The following is a 19714-nucleotide window of genomic DNA, read 5'->3' on the forward strand; positions in this document are numbered from 1 at the left end:
GCGCCGACAGCTTCATCACTCACCAAACCTTTCTCTTCCTCATTTTTTTCCCTTCTGGCCTCACAGTCGCCTCCTTTGCCCTCTTCTGCGGTCGTTCTCTTGCTTTCCTTCTGGTTTCATCGGATTTCAATCGAAAATTACACCACTGTCGCATCAGCATGGCTGCGGCCATCAAAGCTATCAATGCGAAGATCCGCTCCAATAAAGTCCTCGATTATTTCTGCTCGACCCGTATGTTCCTCCTGCCATCTCCAACTATGCACCACGCACGAATACATCGTCACTTTGAGACGAGTGTACTCCCGAACATGCGCGACCGAAAACGCTAACTCGTGACTCAAATATGTTAGATTTCTGGGGTCCAGCATCGAATTTCGGTATTCCTATTGCGGCTGTCCTAGATACACAGAAAGACCCCGAGATGTATGTTTACAAGAAGAAATCCACAGTCACATCCGCTCCAAACCTCGAATACCTCTTGAGTTGACACCACCCATACGTCTGATCCACACCATGCTCCTTCTTCACTTTACTCTATCAGCACCAGGACTAACGTCATCTTCAGTATCTCTGGACAATTCACCGCCGCCCTAGTAGTGTACTCAGGCACATTCATGCGCTATGCCCTTGCCGTCAGACCCAAAAACTATCTCCTCTTTGCCTGCCATTTTGTCAACTTCAACGCACAATTAACGCAAGGATATCGGTGGTATGATTATTGGTAGTGAGTACACACTCAACAGACCGGAATATCAAATGAGCTTGACTGACTTAATGTGTGTTGGTAGTATGGGCGGCAAAGACCGATGGGCTCAGATCCGGGCTGAGAGAGCCAACCTGGAAGGCAAGGCCGAGTCAATAGCTGATCAGGCCAAAGATAAGGTTGCCGGCGCAGTTGAAGAGGTAAAGAAGACGGTGTCATAAAACGGGGACGTCGGGGAAGTGGTTCGTCGTGGTTCGGTGACATGCGGCGAGGAGACGAGGGTCGAGGCAGAGGCTCTGTGGCTATGCAGGTAATGATGGGGAAGATGTACGACAGGACGAATCATCAGGGTGCAGCGTTGGATGGCGGTGTGTCTGGCCTTTTTTCCATGAGGTCTGGGAAACCTCCCTCGTTGGGAACGCAAGACATTGGCAATACCTTGCCTACGGAAGTCCTAAACGATATGGACATTGGAACGGGTCTAGATCTCGGTTTCTTCTCGTCGTCTATCTGTCTCCATGTCATCGTCGGGACTAAAAAGCCAAGGAAATCTTTCTACCCAAATTCGGAAATGAAGACAAGACGGGACGGAACTTGGAGTCTTCTCCTAGAAAGGACAAGTTAGATTCGATTTTTGCCCTTGGACCTTATTCTTGTTGCGTTGGGGCCTATCCGGGTCATCGAAAGACGCATATACATAGTATTTTACCCAGTACAGCCTTCCGTTTGTTCCAGCCTCCTTTTCGGCTCCTTTTTTGATATTCGCGAGGGCCGGACGTATACAGCGATAAGCACTGGTCTCAAATGTATACAGGATCGTTGAAGTGTCTCTTGTTCTACCTGTCTTGGTAGATTAGAGTTTGATAAACCATAAGCATGCTATCTACGTATCGTGTCCCTAGTTTTGGTGGGGGGGGGGCCCGAGAGAGAGATCCATTCATCTCATTGAGATGGTCGACATATAGATCAAACGTACATAAGGCTCCTATACACTTCACGACCCTAACCATGATCTGACCCGACTCGAGAACTCGAAACACGGTTGCAACTTGCGTGGCACCTTGAAGTCCAAATTTCACCACTAGCATTAATCTTTCCTTCAGCCCCAGCCTCACTTCATCTCAACACACATACCTCAGACATACATATCCCGCATGAACCTTCATTTCTCTCCCGCTCACCCCCTTCCCTTCCTCTTCCCCTCGCCACTGACACATGTATGTGACAATCGAAATGGAAGACTTAGGAGGTTCCCTTGGTATAACTATTCCACATCCCGCTCAAAATCCCCGATTGACCGGGCTTCTGCTCTGCCCAAGAGGATTTGCGTTCGTCTTGACTTCCACGTTTCATGGCCATAAGGCCTGCGAATTTATCGGAGGCTGAGGCACTGGACTATATACGTCCATCATCCAAAGGTTAGCGACAGGAACATGGCAAACGACAAACACCAAACCAAAAGAGCCATATTTGCGTGAGCAGAAACAACCATGATGGGCGTCGCAAATCACCGACCCAAAACCCAAAACGACAGGGATCAAAAGATCCCCGGTGGAAATATACAAGGAGGAAGACTCGCACTCACCCGTCTCCTGCCCGCGGCCCCCGCACTGGCTGCGGGTCCGGTGGTTTCTGAGGAAGTAGTTCGCATTTCATCCTTGGGCGAGCTGCCGGCCACGCTGGATGAGGATTGTGACGACCAGCTGCCCGTGCGGGGCTTGTAGTTGTATTGTTTGAAGAACATTTTTGACGAATTTTTCGTTCTTCTTTTCTTGATCTCTTGATTTTGAACAGGAGTAGTCGTGACGGATATGGATTGAAGGAGGGAGGTGAGGGGTTGAGGTTCCGATATAGAGAGTACAGGAAGATGGTCGAGGCTGAGATGAGTTAAACGAGTTACTGGCTGACGTTGACGCAGGTGTTCGACGGAGGGTAGCGAGGTCTATGTCAAGGCTGAAGCTTGATGAGACCTTCTGCTGATCAACATGGATACCCAGTCGTTATTGTGACGTCGCTGACAGATACGAGGGCCAGGTGGACTGGCAATCTGAGTTCAATTAAGTGCGAATCAGCACGTGCGGTAGTGCCTGCCCAAATTTGGTTGCTGGGGTATTGTTGATGTAGATCACGGCTATGGATGAAAGGTAGATGGAGATGAGAACTCCCCATTCGAAAGCAAGGGGGTAAGTGAAATGAGATGAGGGTGGTAGGGACCAGTTTTTATTCAGTTGCTCACCTTAAAGAAGTGGACCTCGCGTGACTTTGTTCATCTTTCTCCAAGTTGTGCCGTTGAGCTTCAGAGGGGAACACAGGACAGACAAGGAGGAGAATAAAAAGCCGGGGAAGGATTGGTTCCATCAAAACAAAAGCTGCTGGTTGAGCAAAGACCAGTCTGCTTGAAGCGTGATCGTTATTCGTTGAAGAAGGAGTGGTTGGCCAGGGTTTTGCAAATCAGAAAAAGGCCAGGGATCCAAGGACTTTCTCTTCCAATCAGGTCAAAGCAAGGAGCAAACCAGGGAGCTGGGATATTGTAACTACCCCGCGTACTAACAAGTGGATGTAGATGGATGAAGCGAGCGAAAGAGAGGACGTGAAGATGTGGAGAGAAGGCGACGAGACGCAACACGATTCGAGCAAACGGGGTTACAAAAGGGTTGAATCTGGTTGGTGGATACGATGTCAATATCACTTTACCACTTGGAGACCCAAAGCAGATCTCGATCTGCTGCAATGTGTCTATTCTACCGCAATCGACAGCAAACAGAAAATACCAAGGAACACAGCCTTGTGCCATACACAGGCATAGACAATGATGAAAACTAACTGCTTTACCTGCCTACCCACCCACCATTCCCAGGTCGTTCATCCTGTCGTCCGTGATCAACTTGTACTTTTTTGTATTTCCTCTGCTTATGCCTTGGTAATCCTGCAAACCAAGTCGGATCCAGCAACCGAGTCGCCCTCTTTCACCGAAATATGTCCAACTTTTCCGGAATGGGGTGCGCTGATCACCATTTCCATCTTCATCGCGCTCAATACGGCAATGGGGTCTCCTTTCTTGATTTCATGTCCTTCCGTCGCTCGTACTTCAACTACCACTCCGGACATGGGGGCTCCCACTTGACTGCTATCGCCAGGATCAGCCTTGGGTCGACTGGTATTCTCCACCGCGGCCTGGGTATCGTCAATCGTCACTTGTCGAACTTCACCGTTCACTTCGTAGAACACCTCACGTTGACCGGTTGTTTCTGACAAAGGGCCGACCGCCAACAGCTTTAAGATCAGAACCTTCCCCTTCTCCAACTCCACGTTGAATTCTTCCCCAATCTCGGGCCGGTTCAGGAAGTACTTGGTCGGCAGGACGGACAAATCACCATACTTGTTCACAAATTTGCGGTAATCCTCAAACACCTTGGGATACATGACGAAGCTGGCGACATCCGTCTCGGCGCTGGTATTGAATCTCTCCTTCAGGTCCTTCCTGACCTTGGCGAAATCAACGGGTTCCAGGTAGAGTCCCGGTCGCTTGTCCATCTTTCTCCGACCTCTCAAGGCATCGCTTCGAAGAGGCTCGGGGAATCCACCATACGGTTGACCCATATAGCCCTCGAAAAACTCCAATACGGATTCGGGGAAGTCGAGGTCTTTGGCTTTGGCCCGGACGGCGTCGCCGCTCAATCGATTGGACACCATGAACTGTGCCAGATCACCGACCACCTTGGACGTCGGGGTCACCTTGACAATGTCCCCCAGGAGGTCGTTGGCTTGCTCGTATGCCTTTTTCGTCTCCAGCCATTGCTCTCCCAGACCCAGTTGAGAGGCCTGGAAGATCAAGTTGGTCAATTGTCCCCCGGGAATTTCGTGCTCATACACTTCGGGATCCGGACCAGTCAATCCGGCTTCGAATGGAGAATAGAGCAATCTCAATTGCGACCAATACTGGTCGAGAGCGCGGACATTGTGGCCATTCAAGCCCGGATCATAAACCGTGCCTTCGAGAGAAGCGAGAATGGCACCAATGCTCGGCTGAGATGTCATGCCCGACATACTGTCCGACGCGGCATCCACCGCGTCTGCGCCCGCTTCCGCACAAGCCACCATCGACGCCACACCCGTACCAGCCGAATCGTGAGTGTGGACGTGAATGGGTAAGTCGGGATACTTCTGGCGAATGCTGCCAATCAAAAGACGAGCGGCCTTGGGTTTGAGCACACCGGCCATGTCCTTGATCCCCAACACGTGAGTCCCAATCCGGACAATCTTGTCCACGACATCCATGTAATATTCCAAGTTGTACTTCTTCGTCGGGTTGAGCATGTCACCGCTGTAACAGACCGTCCCTTCCACCACCCCTCCGGCTTCTTGAACGGCTTTCATGCCCACCTCCAGTTGATCAATGTCGTTGAGGGCATCAAACACACGGAAGATATCCATGCCATTCTTCTTGGCCTGTTTGCAGAAATGATAGATAGCATTGTCCGGCAGTGACTTGTAGGCCACCCCGTTGGCTCCCCGGAGCAACATCTGGAACGGAATATTGGGCACCAACTTTCTCATCTTGCGAAGTCGGTCCCACGGATCTTCGTACAAGAATCGCATGGCGACATCAAATGTGGCTCCGCCCCAGCACTCCAGGGAGTAGGCATGGTTGAGGGCGTAGCTGGTCTCTTTGGCAATGTTGCACAAGTCCACAGTTCGGACTCGAGTCGCCAACAGGGACTGATGAGCATCGCGCCAGGTCGTGTCCATGATGAGACATCCCTGGTGGGCTCGAACCGCCTTGGCAAAGGCGGCGGGTCCTTCGGTGTCGATGATGGATTTCCATCCTTGGGTGCAGGGCTCCGTCACATCAATTTCGTTGCCGTGCTCGTCGAGCAACTTGGGCATGATAATCTCCCCCTTGAATTTGGACTCGCCAATTTGGCCTTTGATGCTGCTGCCATTGACGGCCACGTCTCCGAGGTATTGGAGCAATTTCTGAGCTCGATTTTGACTGCCAATCAACTTGAACAATTCCGGCGTATCGTCAATAAAGGTGGTCCAGCACGTTCCTTCCACAAAAGTCGGATGGGTCAAGAGGGAGGCCAAGAAGGGGATGTTGGTCTTGACGCCGCGGATCCGGAACTCCACCAGTGCTCGCAGCATCTTGCGACGGACAATCTCGTACGTCGAGCCATGGCAAGTACACTTGACCAACATGGAGTCGTAATGGGGAGTAATGATGGCCCCCGCAAACCCGTTCCCACCGTCCAAACGGACCCCGTTACCGCCCGCAGATCGATACACTTCAATCTTGCCGGTATCGGGCGAGAAACCCTGAGAGGGGTCCTCGGTGGTAATACGACATTGGAAAGCAAATCCTCGGGTCGAGATACGATCTTGTGTCAAGCCCAACTGCTCCAACGTGGCACCGGCGGCAATCTGGATTTGAGCAGCCACGATGTCAATGCCCGTGATTTCTTCGGTGATGGTGTGTTCGACTTGAATGCGGGGATTGATTTCGATGAAGTGGTATCTGTTCTGTTGATCGACCAGGAACTCCGCGGTCCCGGCATTGCGGTAGTGGACGGATTTGGCCAGCTTGACAGCGTCATTGAGAATGGCATCTCGCACCTCGGCAGGAAGATCTTTGGCCGGAGCCAGCTCCACGACTTTCTGATGTCGTCGTTGGACACTGCAGTCTCGTTCGTACAAATGAACCACATTGCCGTGGTTGTCACCCAGCAATTGCACTTCAATATGCTTGGGCCGGTCCAGGAAGCGCTCTACAAAGACGGTACCGTTTCCGAAGGCTGATTTGGCTTCCGAGGTCGCACGCTCGAAAGCGCCTTTCAAGCTTTCCTGATCCCGGACCACTCTCATACCTCGGCCGCCGCCCCCAAAAGCCGCTTTGATGATGATCGGGAAGCCGTACTGATCAGTGAAAGCTTTGACTTCCTCGAACTTGGCCACGGGACCTTCCGTACCCGGCACGACAGGCACGTCGCATTTCATAGCCAATCTTCGGGCCGAAACTTTGTCTCCGAGAGACTCAATGACCTGGTAGGAAGGACCAACGAAGATAATACCGGCTTCCTCGACCTTGCGAGCGAACTCGGAGTTCTCGGACAGGAAACCATAGCCCGGATGGATCATCTGAACCCCGTGGGCCAAAGCAATCTTGATGATCTCGTCGCCGGCCAGGTAGGCGCCCACCGGGGTGTACTGGCCTCGCTTCCCAATCATGTATGCTTCGTCCGCCTTTTGTCTATGCATCCCCAACCGGTCCTCGTAGCTGAAGACGGCGACGGTCTGCAGGGAGAGTTCGTGAGCTGTTCTGAAGATTCGAATGGGGATTTCCCCTCGATTGGCCACGAGGATCTTCTTCAACTGCATGATGGTGGAATTGGCCCTCAGTCGCTGGTGGACCGAGTGTTCGAGGTGATGTGACTGACCGTCTTCATGGTCTGGAGTTGCTGAGCCGTTGGTAGCCATGATGAAGGAGGAGATCGAGCCGAAGCTGCTGGCAGAGACAGCTATCGGCAATGAAGCTCCGTCGAGCAAAAAATTGGGTGGGTGAATGAGTGGAGAGGGAGCTTTGATCGAGTGGAATAAGGAAAGTAGAAAAAAAAAAAAAAAGAAAAGAAAAAGAAAGGGTGAGGAGAACTAGCTTCGGCGATGGCAAGAGGCGGCAGAGGTGTTTTGTTGGAGGTGGTTCGGCGTTGACAGCCGGATGACGGGAGGAAGCAATAAAATCAAGCAGGGATTGAATTCAACTCGATGCTGGGGAAAAGAAAAAAACGGGATGGCATGTGAGGAAAACAGCACCAGCACTCTCTTTTGTCGGAGCCAAGTAGGGATGGGATTGGAGTTTGGATTAGGACCTTGATGATAAGCTGCGAGAGAACCGTAGGAAGAGATACGAATGTGGGTGTGATGATGGATGTGGGGCATTGGGATCTCAGTCCCGAAGCTTTCGGTGGGCGACGGGCACGGCCACTACCAAGCTGCTAAGGTGAGGACTCTGCCTAAGGCTGTCGGTTGGGCTCGGGACAAATTTGAACAGACTACCTCGGAGTGCTTTCACCCTAGCCTAGGCTGTCCGGAACAAAAGAGAACATCCATTTTATGAGCTCATTGAGGCTGGACTTGAAGCAAAGGCAAATCAAATCGTCTCCATCGTTGTCCTTTAGCATATCGAGGAACCGTCCGATCGTACACGGTCATTCATTTCGCAACCCCTCCTTCTTCTCCCTCCTTCTCTCCACGTCCGTCCAAACGTCCCGATATATGGGAGTGGGCGATGTGAGGACTACAGGGCCATGACTGGCATGGTAACCCAGCGAAATGGCGGGCAGCTCCGGAAGACGGTGGGTCCAGACCACCAGTCCACGCTGAGTGCCCGAAGGGGGATGCGTGATACCCGCCTCCACCATTTCATCAAGGACAATTGATGTGAGAACATCAGATCCTAAAATTCTGGACGGGGGTTCTTTACAGTACATCTAAAGTATGTGTTGTACATAATGGACCCCCGGGCAACCCCCCCACAGCAGATGTCATTCTGCGCTACGGCGCTCGGACCCCGAATTACGTAGGCGTTGTCGCACGACATGAAAAAGGGGAGAAACCTATCTTAGAGGCGCCAGCCGTCTGATAAAGGGTGTCTTCTCCCGTCTAGATAGATATATAGATGGGCTCTGTCCTACGCTCGTTGGAAGAGCCAGAGCACTCTTCAATTCAAGTTGCACAAGAAGTTTGACAGTTCTTTTTGATCTGGCTTTAAATCCTTCCCTATTGTCACCTATTAAAGAATCCATCCCCAACCACTCTAGTAAAATCGACAGCATAATGAGCTCAAGCATCAAACGCGTATCAAAATGACATCTTGCACTTGTCGGATGACCCCCTCGGAATTCGGCCTCGAAGCCAAGGAGCAATGGTCTTCGACGAGTCATCGATGATGGCACATTCTGGCCCATATCGGACCGAAACTTTCTAAAACTGATCGAGGCTGCATTTCCCGATGAATTGGAAAGATTGAAAAAGGCCACATTTCTCCGAAACTCCAAGGCTCCTCGTCCAAAAGTCCCTCGATCTCTGAATCGCTCTATGGAAAGGACTACCCCGAAGTCAACCGAACGCTGGTTGGTACATTAGCTCTCCGCTGGATTTACAATAACGACTACACCACTTTCACTGGCCAGCAAGACCGGGCGATCACTCTGAAATGGGAATCTTTCCAGTGGTTAAGAAATATATTCGGCAAGGGCCTCCAACCCCCGGACGATGTGTACGCGCTCGTCACTTCTATGGTCATCAAGCTCGGGTTAGACTTTAACTTTGGTCAACTGGCACAAGCTGAGAATGCACCCGCATCTCTGGCCGGACTCCGACAAATGCGCGGGCGAGACAGGGCATTCGAGATGCGGTTTATGGAACAGGTCTTGGATCTTTCGGGAGCATAGGACACGAAGACTTGGACTTGTGCGAAGAAAAATGATCGAGCCGATCTTTCAATCGTATAAAAACGTATACGACGTGGCTCAAGCCATCATTCACGAGGACATGGATCTTGAAGTGAATATAAAAGCTGTAGGACCGAGAGAGGATTGACAAGCTACAAAAGGCCACGAAGGATGCGGCGCACGTGACCATGCTAGTCCCAATGTGGACTACAAACAAAAGCAGCAACAGAATTCTATAGTGCTTCATGCGCGTAGACTGAAAGCTATCTGCTGTCTGAGTTTTTATGACGATACATCTATTTACCTGCAGACGATCGCAAGTGCATCCACGGTGCGATAGGACCATACGAGGAAGGAGCCTCGCGAAATTATGACAAGAGGAAGAGATGGCTTCCTGGCTGTGTTATTGGGTGGCGAGCGTGAGAACGGGAGGTGATTCTCAGTTATTCAAGCGACTAGGTTAGCCGACTAACTTGTCCCTAGTCTAGTTAGTCAAGTAAATTAGCTTATCGATAAGTTATTCGGCTGCCGCCAACGTTTTAATCTGCTGTTGAACAATTACTGCCCTATCGCCCACGGCAGACCAACTCGTTCCGCGACACTGGCTCACTAGGTTGTACCACCATTGATAGGCAACAGCGATGACGTGCGCCGTGTAGATAGATATATAGATGGGCTCCATCCTACACTCGTTGGAAGAGCCAGCGCACTCCTTCAATTCAAGCGGCACAAGAAGCTTGACAACTTTCTATTGAGTAGGATGCTCCCCTGACGATACGATACGATACGATACGATATTCATACACCCTGTACGGGCTTGCTCCCCTGACTATATGGTCTACGGATTGGATCCGATGGTGGTATTCCTTCGTCCGCACGTGACAGTGACAACCCATGTGCTCACGTGATTAGCCGGCGCACGGTCTTGGCGCAATCACGTGCAACAACCCGCCAAGCCACAACCAGGTAAATCCCAAAGAAAATAATCAAGGATTATATTTTTAATTTACCTCCAAAAGGACACCAAATCGTGGTTGACCTATCAAGGACGTTAACCGAAAAACACTCGGCTTTCAGTCGAACCGATAGAATTGAGGGGCCTCACTAGTGTTTGATCATATGTGTAGGTAAGAGGGTTGTCCGGCCTAGCTCCATCGAGTCTAGGTGCCCTAGATGGGTAAATGTAATCCTCCTGCCAGTGATTGTTGATGTCGCACTTAATACCAGGGGAGGTAATTCCCCTCCAGTTGAACCGGTCTGACTGAAAACTTTCGCTGGTTGTGGCGCCCCCATCTATCAGTTAGTTATACAAGAAGGGGGTTTTTTTTTTTTTTGAATTTTGAGCTGCTAGCCCCTCGGTTAACTTATTCGACTAACTTAGTGGATTTGACTAGACTGGAATATGGCTAACTTGAATAAGTTAACTTGGCTTGAATAAACTGAAAACACTTGTGACTGACAATTGTGCCCCTTCCACATCACAGTGGGCCAGAATTTCACATTGTCGCCCAAAGCTACCCTACAACTCTGTCTTTTTCGCCTCCTCATCGTCCCAGTGCCACGCCCACTTCTTACAGTGCTCACTAGTTGGACACCACGGCGCAGGCATACATGCTGAACCACACAAGTACACCCTCGCGAGCTGAGCGGCCCCTCTCGCAGCAGCGAATGTGTGATCGATCGGCCTCCGCAGGTAGTCCCGAGGCACAATTTTCTCGTGGTCCTTCAACACATTTCGGATAACTTGTTGGAAGTCCGAGGTCGTGGCCTGAGTCCCAGAGAGCAACAACAGGTCATAGACGACGTCGCGGTCGTGCAAAAACTCGCGCAAAGAAAGCTCCAGCCAGTCCCAGTAAGCAATGTTGTCTTGTCCGACGTCCTCATTTGCCCAAAAATACTGGACTGAACCGAGCTCGTAAGGGAAGAGGCCGTCATCGCGAATCATTGATCGCAAGGTCAGGGAGGATTCATCGAGGTGGATGGAAATTACCGACTGTATGGTTCGGCCGCGGTATTTTTCACACTCTTCATCTGGGACCCAAGTGACTTCATCCAGCCAAATGCCAAAGCAGTTTTCTAGGTTATAGAGATGCAGCAATGAGAGCTGGCTCTGTGTTAAGTGGAAGAGGCCATGGAGTCCCACTGCTTGGAGAAGCGGTTCGATGTGCCGTGAGGTCTCATAGTATATGGCATACTGTAAGTCTGGGACTGCCAGGAATACGTTGTTGTTTGTCAGTGGTACCGACTCATTCGCTTCGTGGTAAAGTGTTCTCATCATCTCCACGACTGGCATAAGAGAATCGTCGAGGGGCTCATAGGAGTGTCCCGCGGGGTCCTGCAGTCCCCCCCGGAACCAGGATCGAAGGCGTTCTAAGGACGAGAGGGGCATACTCGTCTTGAAACGTTGTCCGTCTGCACTGAGCATAGATGTATAAACCATGGGAGCCTTAAGTAGAAGAATATGTACTCACTTGTGCTTGCCCTCTCGAGGAGGGGGATCCGAAACAAAATGCTGCCAACGCTTCATAGCTCGAATGTATGCCTCTGTTCCGTTCACAAGAGCGACATCCGAAACTGTGCCATTGACAAATTGAATGCTTACGGAACTGGAACTGATCAGCAAGATTACTTTTCCAATCTCCTTTGTAGGTCGACAGATACCCGTAGCCAGGTGCTAAAGATAAACCAACACCTGAAAAACCACGTCAAGATCCAGCCTTGGATGATTTGAGAGACAGAGAACATTGTCCTTCTCAGCACGTACCGGGAGCTTCTTGGAGAGTAAGTGAACGGCATTCAGCGCAAACAACCGTGGCACGAACGAGACCGCGACTCGTAAGACTCATCAGAGTCACTAAGGTGAGAACGACCCGTGCCCAATTTCGCCCAACTCGTGGACATAAAGGAGGAATTTTAAGCAGTAGCAACATCTGAAATCGGAATGATAGCATTCGGAAGCAATTTCGCGCAGAGACGATGATGTGTCCTGGTGGCTTTCTCAGTATCTTATTGTATCAAACATACTTCTTGGCATTTCTGACTCATCATAGACTAGTCCAGATTTTGAGATCACGTGACATAACTGCCACGTGTACGATAGCGCTAAAATATTCGTTCGAGTATCGGTGGCAGTATCGAAGATATCACAGACCATGCCATGTACCAAGTGCTGTCAGGCCTACATATCTCAAGGTTCATCCACCGATGGGTGCTTGGGGTGAAAATCTCCAACTCTTGTTGCGATTGACCATGTCTTCCGCAGGCTCTTCGCTGGCAGAGAGATGTCAGTCACTTTTAGCTGTCCCAGATGAACTCGGCCATGCAAAGCTGGCCAGTCTCTCGAATAGCACAAAGGGGAGTATTTTGAGCACAGCGCTTTTTTGACCTCTATTGTGCGACAAGATTCTGACCTCAATATCATGAGGAGTCGTGCGGTCTATGCGAAGCTATGCAGCTCATTTAACAGTATCTGTATCTACACTTAGTAGCTACATCGACGTATGTAAGAGCTAGTGTGGAGATTGTTTTTGTAAAGGGCAAGTATCAATTTGAAATATGTCTACGTTATTCATCTGCTTCTCTTTGCACCGACATGGCTCCCACTCGCTCAAGCGTTCTTGTTTACCTGGTATCCATCACCTTCTTTCTCCTTTCAAGCAAAGCATATCCTTTCCATGAGAGGCTTCAATACCTCTCGGCGCGACAGAGTATTTCTCCACAGGATCCTTCACAGCAAGTGCGCAACTCAATCATCGAACAAGGCTTCGAATTCATCGAACCTCCGTCATATTTCGCCATTAGCGGGAAGTGTAAAACCGACATAAGGAACATCGACAGGAAGAAGTACGCAAACCGTGTTGACTTCTATAAACAAGCAATCCACGATGGCCGCGCAAATAGCTCAAGGCGCACAGTTTGGTACCGACATTTCCGACCTATATATGTGGCCAGGCCTGGGCGATGATGATCATCAGACATACGCTCAAAACATCACGAGTCTGTCTTTTTTGCAGCCATTTCCCAAGGAACATGGGCTAACTAAACAGAAAACATTGAGGTAGCAGCAAATTGGGAGTACCCAAGATGAGGCTTCGATCCCGTCGAAATGAATCTCAATATCCCTAGCTCCGTCATGTTTTTGTATGTCTAGAGCTTGATTTTGATAATGTGGCGATTTGCCTCATGATTCCACGTTCAGATCATGGGTACAGAGCTCTCTATATCTTTAAAGGCTCATGAGGCTGCAACGTGTCCCTTTGGTAGTAAGCACTTACCACAATTCTACTTTGCTACCAAAGTTTCCGCTCTACTACATGACGAATTGGTATGAGCGCGGTGACTATGCAAACGGTCTTGAATCTGCTGAAAATTTTAGGCACGGAAAGAAAATGCTGGACGAGCACTTTCAATTTGTTTTCTCCCTCCTATCAAAACAAGACGTCACCGAATCACGTCAAGCTCACCGTCGTCAGCGACAACCCACAGCGACTCGCGTACCACAGCGACAATGCTATTCACCAATCCGGCCTAGTTATGCGAGCGTTGTTCGAACGATGGAAAGGTACCTGGCAGGAGGTGGAGGTAAGAGAATACGCACTCGCACTGCGAGATACAACCAGGCAAAAGAGTAGGGATTCATTCGGGACTCATAGGAAGCTCACAGGGCGTTAGGACGGCCCTGACGTGGGTCGGCAACGAGGCCACGGGTCAACAGGGGTCAACGACGTCGTTGAAAGAGCATCAAAGAGCGCGGTTGTCGCTCTCCCGAGACAATACAGGTTCAAATTCTTTTCTTCCCACTTGGATTCGAAGCGACAATCCAACCCATCCAGTTAACTTGGACCGGTCAACCAGTCACCTCCTGCTGGGCTGAGCCCCAATCCACTAGTAAACTACATCTTACAAAAATTGAGTCTTGGAAGACCAAAAAATCTTCACCATCCCCCCTCCATCAGCCTCGTGCATTACTCCTCCCCAAAGTTCTTCTTTCCGAATCTCTCGCAAGCTCATGTCCTGTCCGAATACTTCCTGGCACCGGTATTCCACATTCCCTGCAACTTCGTTCTTCGCCCCACCCTTGGTCCTCAACCATCCCCGACTATTTCCGAAGTTCGCCGTCCTTCATCTTCTGGGGTCTACATATCTAGAATGCCCGAGGGAATCCGGTAGGCTGAGGCGTGATTCCGTTAGTATGCCCGTACCCCGCGGGTGTTGGTCCCGGGTTGGTAGGTCCTTGGGTCAGCATTAGGCGACTTCCGATGATCGGGGTGTTGTCTTCGGTCTTTTGCTGACTGGCTTCCTTTGCCTTGCGTTCTTCGTTGTCCTTTCGTAATTGCTCGATCGTCGTCGCCTGTTGGCTCATGTAGCTGATCATGAATGGCATCGTGAAATCGCTGAGCCCATGTCGCCAAGAAATCTCCATCACCGTGTGCAGCGGGATCAGGTCGTAGCATGCATACAGCATGCCGACGTAGCATTCACGGCTGCCAATGTCGACAAACTGCAATCAAGTCAGTCTAGGTCACTTCAGCCGGCACGATAGTATTCGACTTACATATCTCAAGAGATCCTCCACCACTTCCGATTTGCTCGAGATGGCCGCCGTCTCGATGGCATCCCGGAACAGCTTGTCCTGCTTCGACAGGGAAATGGATTTCTCCCATCTCTTGTTCTTGCGATAAATCTGGGCGGCAATCTGTCGGAAGAAGACGAGTTCGTGCTTCTCCAGGCGTTGTGCCAATTCCACCGCATCGTAATTGTCGTAATTCTCCACCGAGTCTTTCAGGGTCTTGTAGTCTTCCTCTTCAATCAGAAGATCATGGATAGCGTTGTTGACCACACGCTTGTTTTGACCCTGGACGTTGAGCAGGAATGGCTTGATGATGGGGATATTGTCCGACTTCTCAAACATGCGAACCACACGGTTGACATCAATACGAGGCGTGAGAGCCTGCAACAAGTCCGTCAGCAAGAGTGGCTGCTCCTGCAGGTAATGGTTGAGGGCACGGTAGTAGATTTCCAGGTTGGCCACCTTGACAACGATGTCCTTGAATGAGTGATGTTCCCAAGCATCCGCGGCACGCTCCATCATCGCCAATGCTGCATTGTCCCATTCATCATAATGGCAGTACAAGAAGATCAGCTCCGGCCAGAGGTGCGCCTCTTCGCAAGCACGGATCATCTTGGGAATGTTGATTCTCGACCAGAAGAGCTTGAGGTGTTCCATCACGCGGTCGGGATGATACTTTGACAGAGCAATTCCCAGTTCCGTAAACATGCCCATGTGTGCTCGTTCCAATCCCAGACCGGCTTCGAGCAGCGAGATCAGCTCCTCAAAGTATCCTTCACGCTCATATTGTTTGACCAGATCTTGCAGCTCTTCGGCATGGACGATGAGGTTGAGACCGCAAATTTGAGCCAACCGGAATTCTTTCTTCGCCACGCAGGCCTCGTTGACTTGCTTCCACACTTTGACACTGTTGGCGCGTCGGGCGCAGTCGACGGCATTTTGATATTCACCAAGGTGGACCAGGGTGGTCGCCAGTTTGGCCCAGTTCGAGACGCTGGTGAAGAAGATCTTAGCGGCCTGGTGATAACCTTCTTCGGAGGCTTTGTCACCGGAAGCTTCGACATCCGCCACGTTGGCCGAGCGCAAGAAATCCTCGAGTTCGGGAAGTTGGTCGAGTCGGGCATAGCTGAAAGCCAGCGCCGTGTCGATGGCCGGCTCGCGCTGGGTCTTCCGGGCCATTTTGAGATATCTGACGAGGTCTTCATCCTTTCCGGCATGAGTGGCGGTTTCAATGACCTCGTTATAGTTGCTGGGATCTTGAGCTTTGATGTACGACTCGATGGCATCGCTGACTCGGAGACCGTCCAGTTGTGCCTTGGCCACTTTGCTCCAAACCTCAGGAAGGTCGACCTTTTCGGCATATTCTTGGGCACGGTCGATGCTCACGATGTGGTCGACCAGGACATTGGCCGCGGCGCTGTGGTCATTGACCTTCTTGTAGATTTCCAGAGCTTCCTCGTACAGACCTTGTTGGATACACATGTTGGCAATCTCTTCCGTGTTGTATTCAGACAGTTGCTGGATGTAATCCATGAGGCGAGACTTGTCCGCCTTCGCCGCCGTGAGCATGAGCAAGTTCTGCAAGCTGCTGTTCTCGCTGAACGGGGACGGCTCGAGAATGATCTTTTCGAGAAGCTCAATCAGTTCTGCCGGTAGATCGGCATCCAAGAATGCTTTGACGGCGACGGAAACCTTGTCCGGTTCGTTCGACTCGGGAACGGCGGTGGCAATGACTTGATCAACCAGAGGTCTTCGGTAGGTATTGTTTTGCGCAAGCACGAACGCCCAGATTTCCGGATCCGCACGTTCGAGGAGGTAACGAGCCTGGGCTCGGAACATGGAGTTTTCATTCGTGATGTTGATGAGCTCAATGTCATTCTGGCCCTTGCGATATGCAATGTAGGCCAAGTTGGGATCGCGCTTTTCGCAGTATTTACCCACGGTCAGGGTGTCGTACAGATCATTTTCTTTGAGGAATTTCTCCGGATCATGATTGCTGTCAATGTAGATCTTGGCCAGAGCGTTGTACACGGCAGGTTGCTGGTTTCCGGCGGCCAATGTTGACTCGAGGAAAGGAAGTAAGATCTTGAGGCGATTCTGGGACTCCACTTCGCCCACGAGCTCATCCATGGGCACCGCAGAGGGTTCCACTGATGCCAGAAGGCTCTTGATCACCGGTTCCTCGCAGTCGAGGGCGAGCAATGCGCCGACCACGGCAGGGGTCCGTGCTGGATTGACACGTTGGACGTACACTTCAATCGACTTGTACTGCTGATGGCGATAGAGGTAGACAACCAAGTCCTTGACAAAATTGAATCGATCGCACACAATGATCAATGGAAGCTGCTCTGCCAATCGTGCCTCAATCAGGAAATTCTTGACCTTTTCAGGGTTGTAGTGGTTGTTTTCGCGGCAAATTCTCTCCACCTCCTGGAACTGCTGCATGGTTACGGCCGCCTCGAGGTATTTGAACACCACGTCTGCATCATCACTGAGATTGACAATACTGCCCAGGTAGTAATAGAGACCCTCGGCGGTGCGATGCTTTTCAAACAACGCGATCAAGCGGTTTGGACCCAACAAATCGGAAAATTTGGTCGCGATTTGGACCACGGCGGCCAAATTTTGGCGAATGTTGGACTTGAGCATCTCATCCATGCAATCAAGAGACTGTTCGACGGACATTCGGCCAAAGTATTGTTGAAGCCATTCAGGGTTGAGCTTGTCGGTTTGAACAATGATGCGCTTGATGGAGGCGGGATCGTCTGTATTTTCCAGTGCACGCTGAAGAAGACCGGCCTGTTCGCACAGACGAGCAACTCGGGGCTTGTCGTAATACGAGAACATCTCATTTCCCAGGATCGCATCGGCAACTTGTGGTGCGTTGAGAAGATTCATCTCCAAAAGCCGAGTCTGAAGGTGGCCTTGTTCTGGCCGGTTCTCCTTGAGCGCATCGAGAAGGAAGGCCGTTGCTTGCTGGATCATGTTTTGAGACATGAAAACATCGACCACTCTGTCGATGTCGACGAGGGGGCCCCCTTCATTGTTGGCCAGCTGAGTCGCGAATTCGGCACCTTTCTCGGGGTTCGCTCGTACAATGTGTTGCAGCAAGCTGGTGAAGTCGGGCTGGTATCCGGCCTCCCGTGCATAAGGAAGGATTTCTTCAAATCGACCGGTTTCCGCCAAGGCGGCGACGACCTTGGGTGGAACATTGGATTCGCGGTAAATCCGCAAAGCCAGCTCCAAGTCATGCAATCGAACAATGTCGCCCAGTTCTTCCGATGACTCCAACTTGCCTTCGCTCATCCATTTGTCCAGGAGGTTCTTGCGATTTTGGGCCAAGACGGGCTTGATCAGTTCCACACTCTCGTATCGGTTCAATTTCCCTTTGTCGAGCAGCTTGCCGAAGTATTGGAGGATGACCGAGAGCTGTCCAACTTGTTGGGGTGCACTCTTGAATCGATTGATCGTCTCGGGAGTTCGCAGGAATCCTCGAGGAGAATCGGCTGCAATCTGAGCGGCTTCGGCATAGTTACCTTGCGCAAACAGAGTCTCGAATTGTTGTTGGTAGAGATTATCAGCACCAGGCAGCCCGGCTCTGGAGGCCATCTTCACGGCCAGACTGGAATTGGCCGGATTCTGCAGCAAATACGGAATGATAGTATTCTCGTCGACGGTCACAGAGAGGACTTGACCTTTTCGATTGATTCCGACAATGCCGGCGGATTCGGAGTCCGGACAGGTGATGAAAATAGTCTCGCTGGAAATACGGTTCATGAAGATGCACGTGGCCGTCTCAAGATCGTAGAGATGGATGAAACCGTACTTGGTGATCATGTAGATGATGCTGTACTTCTTGGAGATCTGCATGGCCACTGGAAAGTCGTTGACGGCTTCATCGGGGAAATAGACATCGACCGCCCTCTTGTTGAAGCGCGTGTTATTCTCGCTGGGATCAATCTCAACGACGTGCAGTTTGCCTTGACCAGCAGCATTTCGGACCGCGAAGGTGAAGAGCTTGTGAGGCATCGGGTTGCCTTCCGCATGATACGTGCCAAATGCTGCAGCATGACCTTCAATATGCTGAGAGATGCCACGGTTACGCGAGTAGAGTTGCATCGTACCAGCAACTCTGCCTTCTCTCTGAGAAATACCGACAATGACCATCCACTGTTCATCATCGCTGACACGGTAGTTGATGATCTGGCAACCATTCAAGTTGGCATTTCGTTCGAAGACCTTGACCGGAGACTGTTGCGTGGGGTCAAAGATATCCCAGTGAAAAACTGAGGTCTCTGTGACCAGGCCCAGGCTGCGGTCACTATACCATTTCCAAAAGACGACATCCTCATTCATCATTGTCGACTTCAATTTGGCCTTGGCCCCCAGATCGAAGACCTGAATTGTTCTGCCTTGTGCCTTGAGGGCGAGGATCTCGCGGGAAAAGTGCATGATAGCACTGTCGGCGCTGATAGCGCGCTTGATGACTTCATTGTTGTTTTTGAGGTTTACAATTATGACTTGAGGCTTGTCTGATTCATTGAGTTTCTGTCGTACGCAAACGAAATGGTCGGACTCTAGTGTCTGGAAGACGTTCTCAGCAAAGTCATGTCGAGATGGACCGAATTGAGATGTTATACTTACACAGGTGTTGAAAGATACCGATTGCGGCTGCATATCAGAGAAGGTCAGCACTGCGTAGATAATTTTTCCCAATCGCGCAGGCAGGCAATGAAGCTGCGTATGCGGTCGGAATTCAGGGAGTCTACCCCTACCGCAATGTCAAGGTTTGTCAACTACAGTACAAAAGGGTTAGCGATATATCTTCGTGACCTAGGATTTCAATCAACGAACCTGAACCAGTTCAGTGAACTTGATGGGAAGCGCCATGATTGCGACCGGCCCCCCTGCGGCCTCATGCACTCCCAAAAGTAATCGAGTCGCTGTTAGGTTCGTGGAAAATGAACCGGGCCAAAAAGAGTGTGTACGGAAGAA

General features: G+C 50.8%; 6 protein-coding genes across 6 annotated transcripts; 2 read left to right on the forward strand and 4 right to left on the reverse strand.

Moving 5' to 3' along the window:
• Nucleotides 1-158: 158 nt before the first annotated feature.
• Z518_04547 (uncharacterized protein) lies at nt 159-924 on the forward strand (the record flags this gene model as incomplete). The annotated part of the gene is made up of 4 exons (XM_013418253.1): nt 159-231; nt 351-423; nt 566-724; nt 789-924. The coding sequence occupies 4 exons, from the start codon at nt 159-161 to the stop codon at nt 922-924; spliced, it is 441 nt and encodes a 146-aa protein (XP_013273707.1).
• A 1021-nt stretch (nt 925-1945) lies between these two features.
• Nucleotides 1946-2447, reverse strand: Z518_04548 (uncharacterized protein; the record flags this gene model as incomplete). The annotated part of the gene is made up of 2 exons (XM_013418254.1): nt 1946-2098; nt 2289-2447. 2 exons carry the CDS (start codon nt 2445-2447, stop codon nt 1946-1948), a joined length of 312 nt encoding a protein of 103 aa, XP_013273708.1.
• Nucleotides 2448-3613: 1166 nt separating this feature from the next.
• Nucleotides 3614-7177, reverse strand: Z518_04549 (pyruvate carboxylase; the record flags this gene model as incomplete). The annotated part of the gene is made up of 1 exon (XM_013418255.1): nt 3614-7177. One exon carries the CDS (start codon nt 7175-7177, stop codon nt 3614-3616), a length of 3564 nt encoding a protein of 1187 aa, XP_013273709.1.
• A 1617-nt stretch (nt 7178-8794) lies between these two features.
• Nucleotides 8795-9150, forward strand: Z518_04550 (uncharacterized protein; the record flags this gene model as incomplete). Its single annotated transcript, XM_013418256.1, has 2 exons — nt 8795-8833; nt 8890-9150. 2 exons carry the CDS (start codon nt 8795-8797, stop codon nt 9148-9150), a joined length of 300 nt encoding a protein of 99 aa, XP_013273710.1.
• A 1519-nt stretch (nt 9151-10669) lies between these two features.
• Nucleotides 10670-11590, reverse strand: Z518_04551 (uncharacterized protein; the record flags this gene model as incomplete). Its single annotated transcript, XM_013418257.1, has 1 exon — nt 10670-11590. The coding sequence occupies one exon, from the start codon at nt 11588-11590 to the stop codon at nt 10670-10672; it is 921 nt and encodes a 306-aa protein (XP_013273711.1).
• A 2703-nt stretch (nt 11591-14293) lies between these two features.
• Nucleotides 14294-19609, reverse strand: Z518_04552 (uncharacterized protein; the record flags this gene model as incomplete). Its single annotated transcript, XM_013418258.1, has 5 exons — nt 14294-14650; nt 14705-19303; nt 19364-19390; nt 19495-19515; nt 19574-19609. The coding sequence occupies 5 exons, from the start codon at nt 19607-19609 to the stop codon at nt 14294-14296; spliced, it is 5040 nt and encodes a 1679-aa protein (XP_013273712.1).
• Between the last annotated feature and the right edge of the window lie 105 nt (nt 19610-19714).

Source organism: Rhinocladiella mackenziei (assembly GCF_000835555.1).
Source record: "Rhinocladiella mackenziei CBS 650.93 unplaced genomic scaffold supercont1.3, whole genome shotgun sequence".
Taxonomy (NCBI): domain Eukaryota; kingdom Fungi; phylum Ascomycota; class Eurotiomycetes; order Chaetothyriales; family Herpotrichiellaceae; genus Rhinocladiella; species Rhinocladiella mackenziei.